The sequence below is a fragment of the Rhyacophila brunnea genome, unplaced genomic scaffold (genome assembly GCF_057557595.1).
Source record: "Rhyacophila brunnea isolate RB1 unplaced genomic scaffold, BYU_Rbru_1.0 scaffold_20, whole genome shotgun sequence".
NCBI classification, from domain to species: domain Eukaryota; kingdom Metazoa; phylum Arthropoda; class Insecta; order Trichoptera; family Rhyacophilidae; genus Rhyacophila; species Rhyacophila brunnea.
This window is the reverse complement of record NW_028232860.1, coordinates 3,644,034-3,665,361: the sequence shown is the minus strand read 5'-3', so window position 1 is coordinate 3,665,361 and position 21,328 is coordinate 3,644,034. Positions and strand designations below refer to the sequence as shown.

At 32.1% G+C, this 21,328-nt stretch overlaps 1 protein-coding gene across 2 annotated transcripts in view; it reads right to left on the bottom strand.

The window, feature by feature from the left end:
• The window catches only part of LOC147071092 (uncharacterized), a 48,524-nt gene that overhangs the window by 26,449 nt on the left and 747 nt on the right, over positions 1–21,328 (bottom strand). For both annotated transcript variants that reach the window (XM_085948677.1, XM_085948678.1), the window contains exon 2: positions 7,833–7,868. In XM_085948677.1, the coding sequence (XP_085804803.1) occupies positions 7,833–7,868 (36 nt within the window). The remainder of the gene's footprint in view (positions 1–7,832; positions 7,869–21,328) is intronic.

Below are 21,328 nucleotides of genomic sequence, written 5' to 3'. Positions count from 1 at the left end.
GTATTTTTGGAAAGCAGTATTGTAAAAAGTAATCAATCAGGTTGGGAGAACCTGATCTCCAATTTCTTTGTAATGTAAAGCCGTAATTTTTATATTTTACAACTAACTTAAAACACAGTTTTTATTAATTTTAAAGACGTTACGGACATTTTATTTCACCATTTGCTTTTTCTAATTGTTTACTAATGTGTTTACAAAAATAAAATATTGTATTTGTAGTCCTAATGTGCTTGGCGGAATATAGAGGTTACTGACTTTCAAACTAAGAGCCTCAATTAATTATGATTGTGTATAATAATTATTGAAAGATGCGCGCGATAACAATGTAAAGTGTGCTACAAAAGAGTTATGCGAAATCATTTGCAACGAATTTAATAATTTGTCTAAGTTTTGACCTCTTCTCAGGTTTATCCGTCTATATTTTATATTATAATATATCAGTGGCGAAGGGTGGAGGTAGGCTGTTAAGATCCGACATAAATAGGACACACTAAACGTTTTCAGTCAAACGTATTTGTTTTCATTGAACTAAGATTGCAATGTGTAGGTATATAGTGTTTGTTAGTTTTTTTTTTAATTCAGTTACACCCTGCCTAATCCAAGCCATAGTAGATAATAGTAAAAAAATATGCGTTTATCTATAATATATCTACGTAATTTAGATATTTTATAGGTAGAATAATATTTTGTATCGATTATGGTTTGGTTAGGCAGGGCTTTAATGAATTAAAAAAAAACTGTAAAACACCAACTGTAAAATGTTCTGTTAATTCAACGAAAAAAGTCTTAGTCTTGGTTCTGTGAAAACAAATACGTGTGACTGACAAAGTTTAGTATGCACTATTTATGTCAGATCTTAACAGCCTACCTCCACCCTTCGCTACTATAATATTATACAAGAGAGTCTACAATATATTTGATAATTTGCTATTATTACGTATGGTATGAGTGGACAGGGTCGGGTCGTGTAATAGGATATTGTTCTACGAATATACGATTAAAATAAATTCCGTAAATCCGGCTCTTAATCAGCCTCAAGGTGTGATATATTTAAAGGTGTATAAATAGGTACGTGCTACCAACTTACCAGCCATAAAATAAATTGCAAAACTCTATTAATAAATATGCTGAGAAAACCGAGTCACGGCAAAAGAATTTTCGAAGATTTTCAGTCAGGGGGCGTGTGAGTGTATTATTACGAAAATTTATGATATTTTTTTCATAGGTATGATTAAGTATACAAAATATGCTATAGAATCTAATGTATATGGTTGAAAGATGGCGGTTATTTCTGTTGTTGTGATAAGTGACGTCTCTAGACAAAATGCTGCCCCATTTTTTTAATACAATATTTTTATCATCCTTTCATGACTCCAACATCTAAGAAATGTGCTGTATGGATACGATACATTACAAACAAAATATATACCACTAAATCTAATTTAAATGCCATCTCTACTTCAATAGACAATATTGCATATCCACGGTTTCAGATAAGTACATTAAAAAATACACCTTACAACTTTCAAAACACGCAAGTCACTGGCAAAAACATTCAGATAAATTAATTATGTAAGTGTGTACCTACCTATAATTCCAATATAATTCGAAAATCTGCACGTGTCATTGCCGGTCATCAAGGATGTTACATCCAAGGACAACGCAAGTAAACTAGACATCGCAAATCCGACAAAAAAGTTACAGTCCTGTTAAACCTTTTATGTTAATTAATATTTTGTTTCCAACCGGTGAGCTGATTTTTTTAATGGAAAGATACTTCCGTTATTACTAAGTTTATGTAGGTACCTATTTCTATATATTATACCTAATGATTCTTGGCGATTTTCCGCCCTTCGAGTAACTGCCGCCCCAAACGACGCTCAATCTGCTTACCCCCACGGGACATCACTGCGTGATTATCTATGCTCACTATTAATTGTGAAGGGTGGTATTCGCGTTGGCCGACAAATGTTTGGCGTATATCAACACAGTGTCGGTATTTCAACACGCATCAAAACGTCAACATTTGCCTGAATGCTCCCCATTGGATAAATGCAATTAATTCACAAATAATTCTGCGTAAGGAAGGGGAAGATCAGTCAAATTGAAAATTAGTTAAATATGCCAAATCATTGCCACGGACCAAGGTTTTAAAGCAGATACTTTATGATGGCCAGACTATAAAACCCATTTAAAACAAAGTGCGCCAAGAATTTTACAGTTATACATTTGCGTCGCCGTTGGACTGGTGGGTAGTCTTCCCTAAAATTTCTCACACTATAGCAGGGCTCGATATTTCGTAAATCTTTTTTGTGTAGGTATCACCCCAAAGTATGTTTGATTATTAACGATAGGCTACCCTCGTACACTAGTACGCAAGTCACTGGCCTGTCGTCCGGAGGCTCCGCGTTCGATTCCCGGCGAGGTCACAATATATTTACGTGATTTTATCAAAGCTAGGTGTTAAGATTCGACATAAATAGAGCACACTAAACTTTGTCAGTCATACTTATTTGTATTTGTAGTATTGGACTAAAAATACAATTTGCAGATGGTTTTGGTTAGTTTTTAAAATTCAATTAAACCCTGCCTAAAACAAACCATAATAGTTTAGGTATGCTATGGGCAATCCGATAAAAAAAGTGCACACCGTTTCAGATATACTTATTTTTTTTCATTGAACTAAGAATACGTCATATATTAATACAGATGGTGTTGGTTAGTTTTTTTAATTCATTAAGAGCATACATCAGTGAAACAGCAAATAATTTTCAACAATAGGTGGGACGAAATTTCGCACTCGTTGCCAATCGGAGAGCGGTAGTCGAGATGTGAGCACGTCAATTTGTTTTGTGATGGCGTCGGAGGAATGTATTCTTATATCGTGTAAAGATGACTAAAAAACGTTACACATGTACCTACTCGAAAAAGAAAACATGTCAATGCATGTATTATTATAATTACTAATATAACAATAAACATAACATTAAATGGACGCATTTATGACATATTATGTTTTGTTCGGCACGCGTGTTTGCACCATCTGCGCGTCGCGTAGTCACGATCTTTTTAGACTATGCCTCAGCTGAAGAACAGCCTTAAGCCCTGCCTAACCAAACCATAATCGATAAAATCATATAAAAATATCTAAAATTATGCATGGTATAATTTTATATATTTTATAGATAAACGAACTTTATACTATTATCTACTATGGCTTGGAACAGGCAGGGCTTAATTGATTTTAAGAAACTAACAGACGCTATCTACACATTATCATGGTTCAAGGAAAACAAAAACGTTTGACTGACAAAGTTTAGTGTGCACTAGGTAATAGTATGTCGGATCTTAACAACCTACCTCCACCCTTCACCACTGCGTGACAGCTATCTCATTTCTAATGTAAATGGTACAACTCGTGATTACAAAAAAATGCTTTTTACAGTAAAATCTCACTAAAAGAACAATGTGTTAATTTATTACCCCATTTGTTTTTCATTTTTACCCCACTTGGGTAATTTACCACAGTTCTACCACACCCTCAGTAGAGAGAATTAAAACCCAGACAAAATAATGTGAGATCACTTTGAATAATACGGTCCGCGGTAAAATTATGTCAGTTGAACGAGTTTTGGCATTATTTAACAATTATCTGCTAACGAAATCGGTGCCAAAATTACTTGGCAAATTCATTTCATAACTCAATCCAAACTCTGTAGATAATACAGATAACAAGTTTTTTCAAATGTATCCTACCTCCGCCCCATTAGTAGTCGCATGTCTCAGAGTTTGACTAATTGGTTGGTTGATTCATAAAATATATAATTATATATATATATTACACATATATGCTGCTCTTGTTATTTACGTAAAAGTAACCTTGGTAGGAAAATTGGAACAAAACATTTTCTTTGCATATTGTATAGATACATGTGTGTGAAAACTAGTTCACAATAATGTTATGTGTTTGAAAACATACCCTAACAGCATTTTTTATGATCGTTTGTTGGCGAAATGCCCCTCCAGACAATACGTTGAAGTTAGGCGAAACTCAGCAGTTTTAACGTACTATACCTATCCATTTACGAGCCGTGCATGAAACAGTAACGAAGACTCGATAAGCATACATACTTTGAAAACACCTCAGAGAAATATATATATGTTTTGTTATGTCCAATCTTAAGAAGATCGTATGAGCCTCCATATAGTGAATGCTTCTTTTAATGGATTTTTACATGCAACTACTAGAAAAAACATGAATAATTACAAGATAAAAAGAACTTTTTATATACCACGTTTGTAAATTTTCTGTTGAATCATACAAACTTGACAATTCTATGTATTAATAATTTAGAACAAATAAGGCAATTGTCAACAAATCATTTTTTTGCTATTTTGCAACAAACAAACAAATATAGAATACTGAAATGTCATTTTGATTTCCATAGTGACGCACGTGTATATTAATAATTAAGTTGCTAGGAGCACCTCCTTAGCAACCAATAATAGTGGATTGGATTACGGATTTCTTCCGAAATAACTTTTCATACAAAACAGAATTAACTGAAAATGAATTCAATTCTACTTAAAGATGGCTAAAAGTATTAAAAGAATGCATTGGCATCGTGTTCTTAGAAGTTAGTTAAAAATCGATTGCAAGATTTGTACTGGATAAACAACCACCGGACAAACAAGAATACGAGCTAAGAAAAACGTGGTAACGTGGTAAACATGTATTAAGAGTCACATCACGAATACACATACAAATCTTCCAATCGATTTTTAACAAACTTCCCGACTAGCTAGACATTTGAAACTTTTAGAATATATCAGAACACGATGCCAATGCATTCTGTTAATACTTTTAGCCATCTTTAAGTAGAATTGAATTCATTTTCAGTTAATTCTGTTTTGTATGAAAAGTTATTTCGGAAAAAAATCAGTAATCCAATCCACTATTATTGGTTGCTAAGTGGGCGGTCCTGGCAACTAAATTATTAATATATACGTGCGTTACCATGGAAATCAAAATGACATTTCAGTATTCTATATTTGTTTGTTTGTTTGTTTTTTATTTACTTCATATCAAGTACAAGTTTGAGCATATTGAGCATAATAATTCAACAGAAAATTAAAAACGTTGCATATAAAAAGTTATTTTCATCTTGTAATTATTACATTACTGCTTTCCAAAAATACCAAACATATTTATATTAGGCAACAGAAAATTTTAAAACGTTTTTTATAAAAAGTTCTTTTTATCTTGTAATTAATTTTCTACAAAATGATTATTGCTAGTGTGTACATGCATGAGATGTTTTCAAATTATATTCTTATTCATTGTATACAATGTTACGTTCTGAAATGTTGTGTCTTATTTGTTGAATAAAAGAAATAGATTATTTAAATAAGGTTGGCTGTCCGTGAAAAACTTTAAAAATAAATCGCGTTACTAAGAGGTATATTTTTCTTTTATTTTTAATTTAAAGTAAACCACAGGTAGACAGCAAAATATTTTACGCTTTCAAATTAGAGAAGTCCTTTGAAGTCGTGTTAAATTGACTGATTTTTTCAGGGCAATCAGAAATCAGAATCACATTTTAGCACGCGGAACCAACCGTGTATGTATGTCAAATGAAAACACGAAGCTTTTATTATATGCATAGGTACGCGTATCGTATTTTTAGTTTACTGAATGCAGTAGCGCAACGAAGAAACTGAATCCTTTTTTTCACTATTGCATGTTATTTATAAATGTGTACTAATTTATCCAGTACAATGATCCAATGGGTTGGGTAAATAGCTAACAGATATTCCTCGTAAGAGGACTGTTAACACAACTTTCCCTCTGTGAAAATTGTATCACGTACTCCAACTTAAGAGTGAAAAATGTAATAATTTATTCCTTTTTTTTACAGCCAAAACAGTCGTACCTACATGGTATTATATTATGAACTTTTTGTATTATAACACTAATTCTTCGCCCCCCTAGAACAGAACAAGCCTAGCTGATTTTTTGACATTTTACAGGAGAGCACTATTAAACATTTTTATAAGAATATTAAACATATATAACCTGAAAACATCTCAGATATATTATACCCACTAGAAAAAAACATATTTAAAAAAAAAAACGAAGCTCAACGGGATATGAACCCGTATAACCACTGGCATCGCGCGTGCATTAACCAATTATGCTACGAGGGTCCTGTCTAATTGGGACAATTTAAACTAGTAGGTCATACATGAAATGCTTATCAAATAGCGAGATTATTTATTATCGGTTTTTGTGTATTAAATAATATTAATTACCTTAATCAGTCCCGTCGAGCTTCGTATTTTTTTCAAATATGATTTTTCTAGTCGGTATATATCTGAGATGTTTTCAAGTTATGTATGTTCAATATAATATGGAATGTTACATTCTCAAAATCTAACTAAGAAATAGTTTATTAAGAATATTGATTTAAATATACGGTAATGCATTATGTAGTTAAAAGCCATTGTTTATGTGAAAAAAAAAGCATTATAAAGTATATTCTGTTACATATTTCGTCAGATAGGTTAATTTTGTCCCAAAATGTTTTTAAGATTGAAGCTAAGCTTGGAATGATCTAAGCTGATAACTGTTTTTATGTACATAATTATTCAGATACGCTTGTTTTGACTCCATATAGAGAATCAAAAAAGATTTTTTTTTGGTACTTACAATAAAAATATTTTCACAATAAATCTGTTAAGCACCGGCTAGATGCTCATGCTTTACCACAAGCTTACCTGCGCACACGGATTTGTATCGGGAAGCTTGTGTGTATGGACGGGAAAACTGTAGCTCGCTAAAACCGAAAAGCGCTGTAAAAGTAGTTTGCACAAACTATACCGCGCAGGCAAGTCCCGGCGCATTAGGTTTGTTGTGTCCTAAGGGGCCAACTTGATTGCAATTCTATCACGTTTTTTAGTGTGGTGAAATTGGTCGACACAATATCAAAAATATTATTATGTGCATTTGTGCATTAAAATATAATACGACGTTTACATTTTGTTATACTGTTTGTATAAAACTTTGTATAACTAGATTTATTACAGTAATGCAAGGCGTTTTTATCTCACAAATTACATTGAAATCGACACATTTGTCTTTGGAACAACATTTATATTGCTCCACGTTGGCGTAATTGGTAAAGCGCTTGTCACTGGAACCGTGGGTGCAAGTTTGATCCGCATCTGGCAAGTATTATTATACTTATTAAGTTTTGTCAATGCGTGTTTAATCCTAACCAATAGGTACTCAGCGAGCTGGGCGAATAGCTAATAACATTTCCTCGTAAAATCGTATCGTCGTATTATCTCCACTCAATGTTAAAAGTTTGTCCTTGGAGTAACATTAAAATGTAAGCATTCTTTAATGTGCCGTAACTCTAAAATGGTTGAGAAACAGTGACTTAGAGGCCATCCATAGACTGAAACCGTATGCGGCTTAGAACCGTGTGCCATACTAAAACTTATGATTTCCGTTCATGGAAATATATTTTCACAAAATATATTATGAGCATCTGATCTTATCCATTTATAATACACTTACAAACTTAGTGAAAATATATTTTAATGAAGAGAAATCATAAGTTCAGTATGGCACACAGTACTAAGTCGCATACGGTTTCAGTCTATGGATGGCCTCTTAGTGATCGCATAATTATTCGGTTTTAAAAGTGTTCAATCAATGAATGGGGTTGCGATTTGCAGTGGGCACAAATTTCTCCCGGTTGCGCCACTGAACTTGTGGTATTTTTAGTAAACTAGATGTTATTTCGAGATGGAAAATGTTGTCTTACCTTTCCAATGGAGGGGATGTACCTCATCGGTGCGGTCTGGTGCCAGATTGTCGTGATGATTCAGCGATTGGAGTGCAGAAGTGACGGCAGGTTGGTGATCGTCATGATGTGGGAGTAATAACAAGACATTTTTCATTAATATCATGACAGAGTTACGGATTTCGGCAGTAATTTGCCGTTTTATTACGTGATACATGATTCAAACTACTACATACTGATTATAATATTGTGTTAGATTTTATTGGTGGGGTAAAACAAATATATGCCAAATGAATTTGAATAATTTTATCTCATTCGTGAGGTTGCTACCAAAAGTTGGTAAGTCGACAAATTTTGGTATTTAGATTTAACAACGGATTATGTGTCTATATAAAAATATTTATGCTAGAAAAGAAATTAAGGGTCATCCGATATATAGAACATGCACATAAAGCACAAAGAAATTAGCATTATAAATGATTTTAGAGGGCATATCAAACTTCAAATTGCAATTACTCCATAACTTGATTTTGAGACTTATCAACTTTTACCTCTAACCCCATGACGTATGATTGCTGCCAAAAGTTGGTAAGTCGATAATTTAGATATTTAGAGTAAACAATGGATTATCATTCTGTCTATATATAAATAAGTATGCTAGAAAAAAAATCAAAGTAATCCGATATTATAGAACATGCACATAAAGCATAAAGAAATTAGCATTTTGCCTGATTTTAGAGGGCATGTCAAACATCAAATTGAAATTACTTACTCCATAACATGATTTCGAGACTTACCAACTTTTCGCAGTAACCCCACGAATGTTAAAGTGAGATTTGAACCATATATTATAATATATAATATCAACTATATTAAATAATAGGTAACGATACTCATTTACATATCTTTATTAACATTTTATGATATGATGTTAATATTATGATTTATTAATAAAGCAAAACGCTACATTATTTAAACATGTAATAGTCTTCATTATAGAGAAACCATTAATTCTTGGCAGCGCATGCATACTGACACATACTTAACTATTCTTACACATACTTAACTTCGCAGAGAGATGCCAAAAAATATGATCGAATTATTGATCTACACACTCCACAATCTTCTTTAAAATACTTACAATCTACTATTATTTTCCTCGTTTGAATTTCTTCCACCCCGTAAAAAGGTACCTACTTACATAGATGTGTGAATAATTTTTCATTCTCTACTTCTAAAACCCTAAGTGAATTTTTTTTTTCGACCATGTCCGATCCTAAACAGCGTAGAGGTTTGTATTAACAGATTTTTGTTTTTTAAGAGAAATACATGTCAGCGACTTGCTCAACCTATTAGGTCCATTCCCTGACTCACACACAAATTGAAAAACAAAATGTGTACTTGCCAGACCCAGGATTCGAACCTGGGACCCACGGCGTTATAGCCCAACGCTTAAGCCGCGCGGCCACCCGTGTGGTTACATGTAAATTATTGTACGTAAATCATTTCACTGTGAGCTTTCTTATCGGAAATAGATGACCGTATACTATACCGTCTCCAATTTTATTAGATTCAATATGAACATAAATTCAATTTTCATAGGTGATTTTGACAAATTTCATGAATTCATGAATTCAAGCGTGAAAACCTAATCTAACCTAACCTAACCTCATAACCTAATCTAGCAAATAATCCCGTGTATCGGCTGTTTTCAAAATTTGTTTGCTGTTGGCTTTCTGTAAGTAAAGTGTAAATCGACAAGAGCCGTGTTTTATTTAGACATGAATTATTGTATGTCAGTACTATACGAACCAAAGAGGTTAGACGGTATTTAATATAAGGCCATATATTGCTAAGTGTGATACGGCGAATTGCATACGTATACGTTTCCGGATACGAAGTGAAATAAGTAAATACAAATCAATATATTGTTTTATCTTTTTTTTCTATATTGGCTTACCGATAAAAATTGACAGTAAGTTAACAGTATTAAAGTGATTATATTTTCAATATTTAAGGACCAATATATTATTAAATCTAGATTAATTTTCAAAATACATAGAGGAACATACCAACTCATAACGTAACTAATAATTCAATTTGTGAATGAAATCTCTATAGTTTTTTTTAATAAATACAATTAGCACACTTTTTTCATATATCCAGGACATTGTATTATTTCACTGAATGCCTAAGTATCTAATTACTGAGTTGGCAAAGCTTTTAAAAATAAAATAGCCCGGGAAATGCTTGTGTGTTTAATCACCAACTTCCGGTGGCGCTCAATGAAAACAATTAATACAATATAGTATGTTATCAAGCATACTTGATCATTGTTCATATTATAAAAACGAGGAGAAAAATGAAATATTTTTATTTAATGTTTTTGAAGATGGATATATTTTAAACTTCTGATATAAAAAAAATACTTTCCAGACCATGTCCGATCCCAATAAGATCATATGGGCCTCCACAGGGTGGACGTTTGTATTAACAGATTTTGTTTTTATGAGAAATAGATTTCAGTCATTTGCTCAACCTATTAGGTCCATACCCTGACTCATACACAAATTGAAAAACAATATGTGTACTAGCCAGACCTAGGATTCGAGCCTGGGATCCACGACTCTATAGTCCGACGCTTTAGCCGGTCTATATTGCGTATTTTTGACCACTTACATGAAAACGGGTCTAAATATTAGGTAAGTAATAAAAATGGAAAAATGTAGGTATATTATAATGTATGTGTCTTCTTTTGAGCGATAATATAATAATAATTCCATGGGTATGCCAAGCTTTTAATCATTCTTGATTGAAAATATGTTCGACTATTTCTTTTTATTACAGGACAACCAAATACTTTTACAATGCTACAAATTTTCTCAAAATTAAAGAAAATAAATTCTTTTGGTGTTTATTTAATAATTTATTACGTACATTTTTACTTTGTGTCATGTTTGAAGTATTCTTTTTCATAAAAAAAATAGGCATTTTATATTTATTTTTTTGTGTAAATGAAATATTATCTTCGATATAACATAGAAGGTAGATTATCACAGTCGAGCAGAGATTAGAAAGTTTTCCTCTTCATCCATTGATCGCGGGCTCTAATTCCATGACTTGTTCAAATGCACGTGCGGATCTAGGGTATGGGCTTCTTTGAGTATAGGTTTGTAACGAAGTATTAGCACTTATTGTAACAATCTCTCAAATCTCTCAAAGCTCTAAAATTTACCGCAGCCAAAAGAGGTGCTGTTAAAACATTGCACTTATTTTAACGATTACAACTTACTTATTGTAATTGTTACAATAAGTGCTAATACTTCGATACAAACCTACCCTAGATAGCTGCCGTAGAGGCCGAAAGCAGTCTTACTCTTGTGTATAGAATAGATGCGCAGGAGGTCTATAATATGCTACGCCATATTGATGATGGATGAGGATTTACTTAGTCTTTACTTTTTCTTAGACACATACCAACGTATTATGATATTCTTGATGAAAAATAACTTTTATTTTATGTTCTACAAGAAAATTAAATAGATTCTTTGTTTGATATTGGTACACAATAATTATCAAGCAAAAAATGTGAGGATATTAAAATTTATTGCAAAATTAGTTACCACCATTTTCTTACGTTAATAATTAAATACAGCTCTTGAATTCGGTTAATTACGGAAACAAGTTACAAATGCTGTTGCATTCATAAACTAATAGATAATGATATCGTCGCCTCAATACTACAACTAGATAACTTGATTTTAACTGTTTTTGAGATAGATATTGAATATGATTCTACATTTATTTCTCTACAAAATGATAAAACTAGGTAAGTCAGAAGTTAATGGGAACTGTATTAATTTTGTGTTTGAAAATATTAGATTGATAACTAACCATACATGCATTAAATAAATAAAATAATGTATCTACAATATTTTTTCATATAATTGAACATTATGTAATTGTTCACAATTAGACAAGCACAATTTTACATTTTTATTTTAAATAATAATTATAGCCTAGATTTATGTTAATCAAGTAAAGTTTAAATTTCATTTTTCCAACAATGACCAAATCTGAGTTACCTAGTTGTAGTATTGAGGTGACGATATCATTATATAACCACTAGGAAAACAATGTTTTATAAAAAAAATACGTTTTGGGCACTTTTGGTATATTTCGCCATTTATAGTTTTATTAACTTTTGTTGTTTGTCAAAGCAAATATTTTATACCTAGACTTTTTTAATTATTTGGAATTAATTGTTTATGGGAGTTATAAGTAGATTGTGCAATTAGCGTCCTCATAATATGATTACAAATTTATTTTTCTTTTCTTGTCTTATGTGTTTGACTATATTGTAGAACAACTACTTTTTGAAATGTTGCCATATTGAATATTATCTGAATAATTCCAGATTTGGTTATATTTTTAGTTTAGGTACCTACTTACCTTCATCCGATTGTCTGATCGTTATCTTAAGACCATCATTGTGTGTATTCTGGTATTTATTAATATACAGGTAGGTACTACATATTATTGACTGCGTTACTAACAAAACATTTTAAACTTGTTGACATCCATTTTGCCTCGCGGTAATAATATCAGAGTACTCATCTCGTATGGTTTGAATCCAATGTCTGTTAAAAACCAGATGGTTTTATACAAAAAAAAATATCCATCGTGTTGAGCGTATGGATTACAACTACTCCCTTTAAAGTATGATGATACAACTTCCATTCTGTGGAAGACCATATAAATGATAATTAATAATAAAAATGCTAATTTATCTTCATCATAAAATTTTTAATTCATTATTGACGGCCCAGGTTTAGCCGGACTTTGTATAGTACACGAAATTGACTCATGCTAGCAATTACATATCCTTCGATTAAAGTATGCAGTTTATGACAGAGCTGAGGATTGAAGGAATACAAGTTGTGTAAATCGACACCATAGTTAAATTAATATGTAATTGTAATTACTATGAAGTCTTGTCCATATACCTAATATGATTCATTAATATTTTTTTAATAATACTGATATTTTTTATGTTTAATAATGTTTTAATGTTTGAAGTCAGGCAGAAAAAACAAATTAGATACATTGGTTGCTATGTAAGTAATACTAACATTTTATACACGGAAGTTCATGTATTGAAATCCAATATTAGAAATAAAATTATTATAATTTTTCATAAAATGCAGTTATATGACGCCTGTCTTACGTTTCACGTATACATATAAATGCGTACTATATTATATGCAGTGATGTGAAAACTGGTCCTCAATTTTTACTTTTAATATGTATCTTGTAGGTAGTCATTTAATCCTCAGCACCTGATTGTACTAAAAGTATATATTATCATTTCGATATTTCTATGTAATTAATCCCTGTAAAAAGTCCCTTTTGTATCAAATAAACATCTCTCAAACTTAAAGAGTTATATTTCGAAAATATAAGTATCAGGTATCTATAAAAAAATGGGTGAATAGCCTTAAAACAATATGAACAATGAATTGTTTTGTTTTATACTAATAATTTCAAATTGAGATTCATTTATTTGACGTTGGTAAGGGATGGATGAAGAAAAATGTTTTTTTTTTGTAGAAGTTACTAATAAATGAAGTAAGTATACTATTTTGTGTGTTGCTTGGAAAGCTTTTTAGCATGTGTCTGAAGCAATGATACGCTTTATGTTATCAGAATTTCACTTTTAAGTATGTCAACAGATGTGGCTTGTCTTCTTTAGTAGGATGAACTTGAACATTTTTAGATGTCGTCTGAAATTGCGTAAAACTTGTTAGATGAGAATGAGGTGGATTATGATTATGAGGCCATGGTCGCTGAGGAGTCAATCGGTCTGGATAAATGTCGGGATAAATGGGCGGCCAATCGGATCAATGTCTCGTTGTTTCAGTTTGCCAAACGGTCATAAATAAAACACGCACACGAGCCAAGTTTAAAGCATCTTTATTAGGAAACCCCGAGTAATATTATATTATCTTGATAGCATTAATTAAAAATACAAAAAATATGTCAATAAATTAATCCCGTTATAAAAAAACAATACAAAAAATACTTTAAAATAATACTAAATAAGCGAACTACGTGTATTACAATGTATTCAAGCGATACTCCGGTGATCTTTTATAGTATTGTAAATAATGGAGTAGATAATCCAAGATTAGAACGCGTGTTCGCCATTTCATCGACGTTACACAAAATGGCCGCTAGAATTATTAGTTACAGTTAAATTAGACGCGGTACGAGTAATGGCGGTATGAGGTGCCGCCGGGCAAGCGACCGGAAGCCGTGGAGCTGTAGCTTGAACGGTATCCTCCGGGTCCATCGCCGCTCGCGGACGACCTCTCCGTGGTATAGTTGTAGTTGGAAGAGCCGGGTCCTGAGCCGCCGCGGCGCTCTACGGTGCTGGTGTAAGCAGAGGTCCTGGGGGCGCCGTAGCCATCCCGGGAAGTGGTGTTGGCGTTGTAGGAATAAGAGTACTGCTCGTCAGCCCTCCTGGTGCGATCGGGGTGATCCACCACGACGTAGTGACGGGGTGTCGTCTGCAAAAATGTTCCCCTTAAGTGCTCCGTCCTATCAAGTGTTGACGACACCCTAACAAAGCTTCTGTTGCTCAATACGCCCATTATGGATACCAGGTATCGCGTAAAAAAGAATATAATACTCGTGCATCAAATAAAATAAAACATTGGCTATATTATGGCAGTTACTGTGGTGTACAATATTATTGATTGTGTTTAAAAGAAAAATAAAATTTTAAAATGTTAGAAACGTAATTGTAAAAAGAACAACGTATTTTTATTATGTAACAAATTACTCATAATCTTTGATGATAAATTTGTATTTTACAAATTTTACGCTCAGATAATAATCCTATTTTAATCATTTACGTGACAATTTAAGAGAGAAGATTTTAAATGAAATTTTCACTGCCAACATTTATAATTTTTGTCTGAGCTATTTAGAAATTAAATTTATAATTCAATATGTAAAATCATTTTTAAGATAGAATGAAAAAGTCATTAGTATATTATATATGCCACAAAATAACCGATGTTTTCCCTAAACCGTGTCTGTTTTTATCCTAATCGGTTCTAAAATACCGGTTCTTAACCCTTTGACGACTCGCGGTAGAGGATTTTCCGACGGAATATTAAAATTTCGGCGATTCCTCCGTTTGACCCTTTACGACGCAAACGAAACAAAATAATATTCCATTGGCTGTAGCGTGTTTTACGTTACAAAATTTGTTTTGAAACTGAAACAGAAGGCAACTCTCGTTGGAAGGACAAAGCGGGTGAAATGGACAGATTTGCGAGTGTGGCGGAGAATCCCGACCCGTCGTTAAAGGGTTAGTTACCAGATGGTAAACTCAATAAAAACAGTTTTTTGTCAACTAAGCGACTTATCACAACCATGCATAAACCAGATAAATAGACAATCATACAACAGAATACGCTTTGGGTGTTTTCATTCTTGATAATTCCACATTAATAAATATTCATAGTTTCTACATTAAAACAAAATTAAATACAGCGGTGTCAATTCCCAAAAAAACGGTTATCCGGTAATATCCGGTAAAAACTGCAGATATCGTATTATGATAAAGTGAAATGAGATGTTCTTGGTCTGTTTAATGTATTTATAATAATAAGTTTGACTACACCAAATTGCATAAGAAAAGAAAACTATTCAGGCAAAGTTTCACACAGCTAAAACAACAAAAATTGTCAACCATAACTACTTCACTGCTTAGCGGCTAGTAAAATCAACAAAACATAATATTAGCTTTTATTTTAAGAATAGTGAAGAGGAAACAATAATTTTCAAGTTTTGTGTTAATTTTTGAAGAGATTTAAAATATATTATCATACTGTGTGATAGAGGTAACATGGAATTATCAAATAATGTAAGATGTTTTACGTCAACACTTTGATGAAATACTTATATCTAACAATATAGGACAGAAACAACGAAAAATCTTTGTTGGTATGATCAGATAAGTAGAATAGATCCAAAAGGCTTACTTGCAGAAAGCAACCGGATATTCCTCTAGTTAGTTTAAAAAATAAATTCGAAATAATTCATAAATCGAATTTGAATAAACATTGTTTTGCTATTGTTATTTGTAATTGTTGTGATATTATTTTGAATATGGAAGGTTTAAATAAAATAATAGACAAGAGTGTATTTTTGACTTGTTTTTATTTGTAACGATTTACAATAAACCGTAAATACTAAATCACAGGAAACTTCTAAATGTAATCTATAAATACAGATTTTTTCTACATACTGCATTGCATAAAGCATTATGTATAAAATATAACAAACACTCAGAAACTAATCTACAAAATCATTTTTTCAAAATACATTGTTTCCCGTAATAATAATTACTATGAGCATGTATAAAATTTACTTAAAACTTAGTAAGCGTATGCGTGGAGGAATCATAGAGAATATTTTGCACTTAGTTAATTGGAATAAGCGTGAATAAATATAATATATAAATAATAATTATCAAAAACCTCGTTCGTTTTTCGCATATTATATAATAATATATTCGTTTCCAGGTTGCAATAAAATAAGCTAAAAGCTTTAGCGGGGGAATTGGCTTGCAGCGTCTATAATAAATGTAAAAAAAGCGTTGCACAAAAATACTATAGACTGGCCATTACAACACGTTTATCGTAGGAAATTAAAAGAATACGGAATGAGTGTGGATAGATTTATTACGTGTTGTCAGTTGATAAAAAGACTTATTCGATATGATTAAAATACTTCCATTTTTAAAAGTTGGTGATGGTATGGTGATGTTCCACAACCTTCTATAAGTATTTTTATTTTTTATTTCTATAATTTTTTATAAAATATAGAATGGTGTGAATGTTCTCAATGGAATGGCTGTATGTACATATTATTATTTTTCTTTCCAGTGTAAAGTGTGTATTGAATATTTTTTTAACTCATTCCGAATCTAAAAATATCACCTATCGTAAACGTTTAGATGGCCATCTTTATAAATACTGCGTTTGATTATTGACAAGGGATTTAAGCTTTTAGCGAATCAATTCTTATTTTTTTTTGTTTTTTGTTTTTTTTTCGTTTCTTAACTACTAAAAAGCTCGCGTCATATTTATTATATTCGTTTTCGACGGATCTAATATGTGGCATAATTGCTGTAGAACACCCTCCTCCTCGGCTCGTATACTTGTGCTGTCTTGTGCAGTCTGGGCAGGAGGACGTCCATGTGTTGCTTGTCTGTCAAGGCGGAAACTTCGCCTCCCGCTTCGACGATGAGATCGTGCTTGCGAACGGCGCTGAGGACCTTCTCCCTTGTGAGGTCCCTCGCTGAATAGTAAGTCGGCAGGGGTTGGCTGAGGACTTGCTGACTGGGGCGGATGCTGGCGCGTCCCTGGGGCGTCAGGATATGCAATTGACGACGGGGGGCTACCGTCTCGCGCCTTCCGAAAGCGGTAATGGGGTCCGCGATGAGACTCGGCCTCGGTACGAACGGCACCTTCTCCCAGTCCACTTGGCTTTGCTTCTGGAATGGCCAGAACAAGTCGGTGGTTAGTAGGCGGATGCTTGCGCGGTTGACGTCGTTGAAGAACTCGTTCATTTAATATAACACACCGGCCACCATCACTACTACATAATATCATATTATAATAAAGATATATTCATTACCTACCTAAATGGAATAAAAATATATCAACACTGTTTGGTACTAAAAAAAGTCACGTTAATATAATTATGAAAAACTTCTGATATCTATGTAATATGTAATATTGATTTGGTTTGGTTTAATTTAAAATAAAGTGTTGTATGTTGAAGTAGATATTTATTACTATGTTGTATTTAAGAATGTATTTGTATTGATTGAATTGCGCGAAATTTTAGTAAATGAATGGCTGATGATATAATATAAATGTATAAATTGACGAAATACTTGAAAGAATTCCATTTTAGAATAGAATATTAAATTCCACAAATTTAGTTTTTTAATCGATTGTAACAACATTATCAAAAATACATTTTGTACAGTGTTAACTGTAATTAAATTGTTGGAAATGTCTTGTATTAATTAAAATAAAACACAGTGTGTAGTAGTACAAGTTGTACTTAGTTTAATATTAATCAGGACATTCGCTTCAAAAGGACAACTAGTTAGAGTACCTATACGCTTTATAACTTTGCACTTTTTTGCACGTTTTACTACACCGATACGCCTCTTTGCCTGAATCTCACATATCTAAAATTAGATCAAAATGATATTGAATTGTATTATGTAGTACCTACCTAATAAAAAATATTGTTAGAATATATTAGATCATTTTCATCCTAGATCCGGAGTGCAAAGTTATGAAACGAATACTCTACCAGTTTCCATATATCAGGATATTGACAATGTCTGACTAAAATAAGTGAAACTAGTAGGTACTACTTATTGTGTTTTATTTTAATTAAGTACAACCTAAATTTATGGAATCTAATACTATACCTACAGTAATTGTGGTTGATGATAATTCAATAATTACAAATGATATTTTAAAAACCTTCTTTTTCTATACGGACTATGCATCTAACGGGTCTAGGACGATTTGGCGCCGGGACAACTGGACGCCACGCAATTCGAAAATAAATAGACGTTAGATACTTATACGCACTTGAAAAAAATATATTTAATATTATTATTTATATTTAAATCATTATATTATGATTTAACAGTTCGTGAGAATTGAAATATGCACACGTAAATAATGATTTAGTCGTGCATATTATGTTTAAGTTCCAACGAAAAAAGAGTTTTTTATTTTTATATAAAGCCTTAGGCATGGTAATTCTCAATCCACACAAAAAAATCATTATGTTAAGAGTAAAATGAATTAAAACTACCGAGTAGTAGATAGAAACTGATTAAAATTCATCGTCTACGTTCTGTTTACGTGTCTACGACAGTGCGGCGTCCAATTGTCCTGGCGTCTAGTTGTCCCATTCCCGCATCTAACAGTCATGATTGCCATTGATATAAGGTGAAGATCCACGATGTTAATAACTTAATTAGGTAAACATCTTGTCGTAAATTTTAATTAAGTAATAATTAATAAATTCATTTACATGTAGAGTTTTTCTGGATAAATCACTAAAACCTACTCTATCTGCTATTCATGCATTGAAATACATTTGACACAAATTTAATATTGGCTGAGGGATAAAATTTAAATTGCGTGAAAATTATTTAATAGCAATCAGATGATTCTCGACATTTCTACTTAAAACGTTATTAGCTATTATGAAATAATTATATTGTCTTGAAACGTTTCCAAGAAAGTACGCACGGCACACCGCGCCGGTTGGCTTTTCAGCTAAGAAATGATTAGGCATATTATACGCCGATGGGTTAATATTTATTCAAGTGTGTAAGTCTCAACAAGAAACATTATTAATAAATTTGAGTTTATGACTGTATATAAGCCACACCGTGAAAGATTTGACAACGATTTAAGTAATTATATGTCAAGAATGACATATAGAATAATTAATTAGGTACTCAAAAAAGTGTGTATATTTAGATAATAGAATTTCAATGAAAATATAATTATTATCTATCTATCAACGTTTAATTTCATATTAATACTATCGACCGATGGTACTTGATGGAATTTGAATTTAAATTCTAATGGATTTAAGTTATGTACTATTCCATTCGAGTCGAAATTTTAAAGACTGATATCATAGATATATCTCATTAGTTAATACCATTGATTCCCAATACATTACCATTGTTCCCAGACGACAGACAGTATTTATTTGCCTTTTGGTGAGTGTACACGGTGCCTGAAGATGCCGAAAGGCGAAACTCGGGTCGCCAAAAACGACTCAAATGGAATAGTACATAACTTAAATCCATTAGAGTTTAATTTTCTCTTTCATTAAATAAACAGTTAAATTTTGAACGAGTTCACACTCTACTCTTTACTGAGTGAATATATTATTCCTAATATTTTGGAAAAGCAAATTAAATGTTGTTTTTTATGAAAGTATTTATTGCTTCCACAACTTATTTGTGTATAATTACATTAAAGTGGTTCTCATAAGTGAATTAGTCCAAAAAATTGTAGAATTATTACTTAAAACGTACTTTAAAAAATATCCTAATTGAGTTCTACCACGTAATTACCAATTCAATTGACAACGTAAATTTACATGATACAAAATACATATAACACTAAATAATGGGCCATTTTTGGGGTCCATACTCATCGGCGTTGTCATTCAATTATATTGGTAATTTTTTTTACTAATAATTAACTCATTATCTATGTCTTTTCAGTCTTGTGATTTTTATAAACGCACCGATAGAATTGAATATTCTACAATCTACATTATGTTATAATTTGTAATATGATTTTGACTTTGTTGACTTCTTACATCAATTATTTCAGAGAATCTGAAAGCTCAAAGTACATACACATAATTTATGGATCTGCCTATTTACATAATATATTTTAAAGTAAGTGTTTTTAATAATTTAATGATGAATAATTCGAGAGTTGTCGTGATTTCATAGTGATACACAAAACACAGCGTAATATGTAATGTTATATTAGTCGCTCTTGCGTACACTGTTTTTGTGTGCGGTCTTTAGAAAGAATGGTAACTTTGATGTGTTTTGTTGTATTTTCTCTCGTTTTCGACGCATATACATCGCCTGGTATGACGCTGCGTGGCGTATAACATGAGCTTTCCACCAACTAGCCCGTCTCCACTTGTGCGTGGCTAAATTTGGAGTGCTGGACGCCAAAATATTTCCGAGATTGAAATCGTAGCAGCTGCTCACGGAATCCTTTTTTTAATTTCTCAGAAGAGAGAGGAGCTCGCTAGCTTTATATTTTCAAATACATAAATTCGGCCGTGCGAAAACGCTGGCGCGAAGCGTGCCCGAGAATGTTTATGCCAAATGTTTATGGCTGTAGAGTAAATAATATTGCCCGTCGTCTGTTTATTAACGTTTTTTTTGTTTACTTTACAAAATAAATGATGAACGTTTTCAATAACATTAAATATATCTAAATAACATATTGTCGTTGCTAAAGACCCTAAAAACCAATGTATTTTATAAATTATTCCTGTTTATACAATTTGCGCAACGGCGTGGAATTTATTAATTCTGGCAACACTCCAAAGAAAGCCCACGTTTCCAATTTCAAAGATGACTGTTTATAAAATAATTTTATAATGGAACGCAGCTTGTTACCAGATCTAATTTCTTAATACCTACCTACCTACCTACATTTTGAAGGGCATCGAACGATTGCTAAAAATCTTATTTATATCTACTTAACAAAATGTTAAAATAGAAAACTGGAATTAGCTTCTCTTCTTCCAAATAAATAATGACTATCATGGTTAAAAAATATCTAAATGGACAGTTAAAAAGATCGATGTATATAAACTGTCACGTAAAAAATATTAATTGACTAACATTC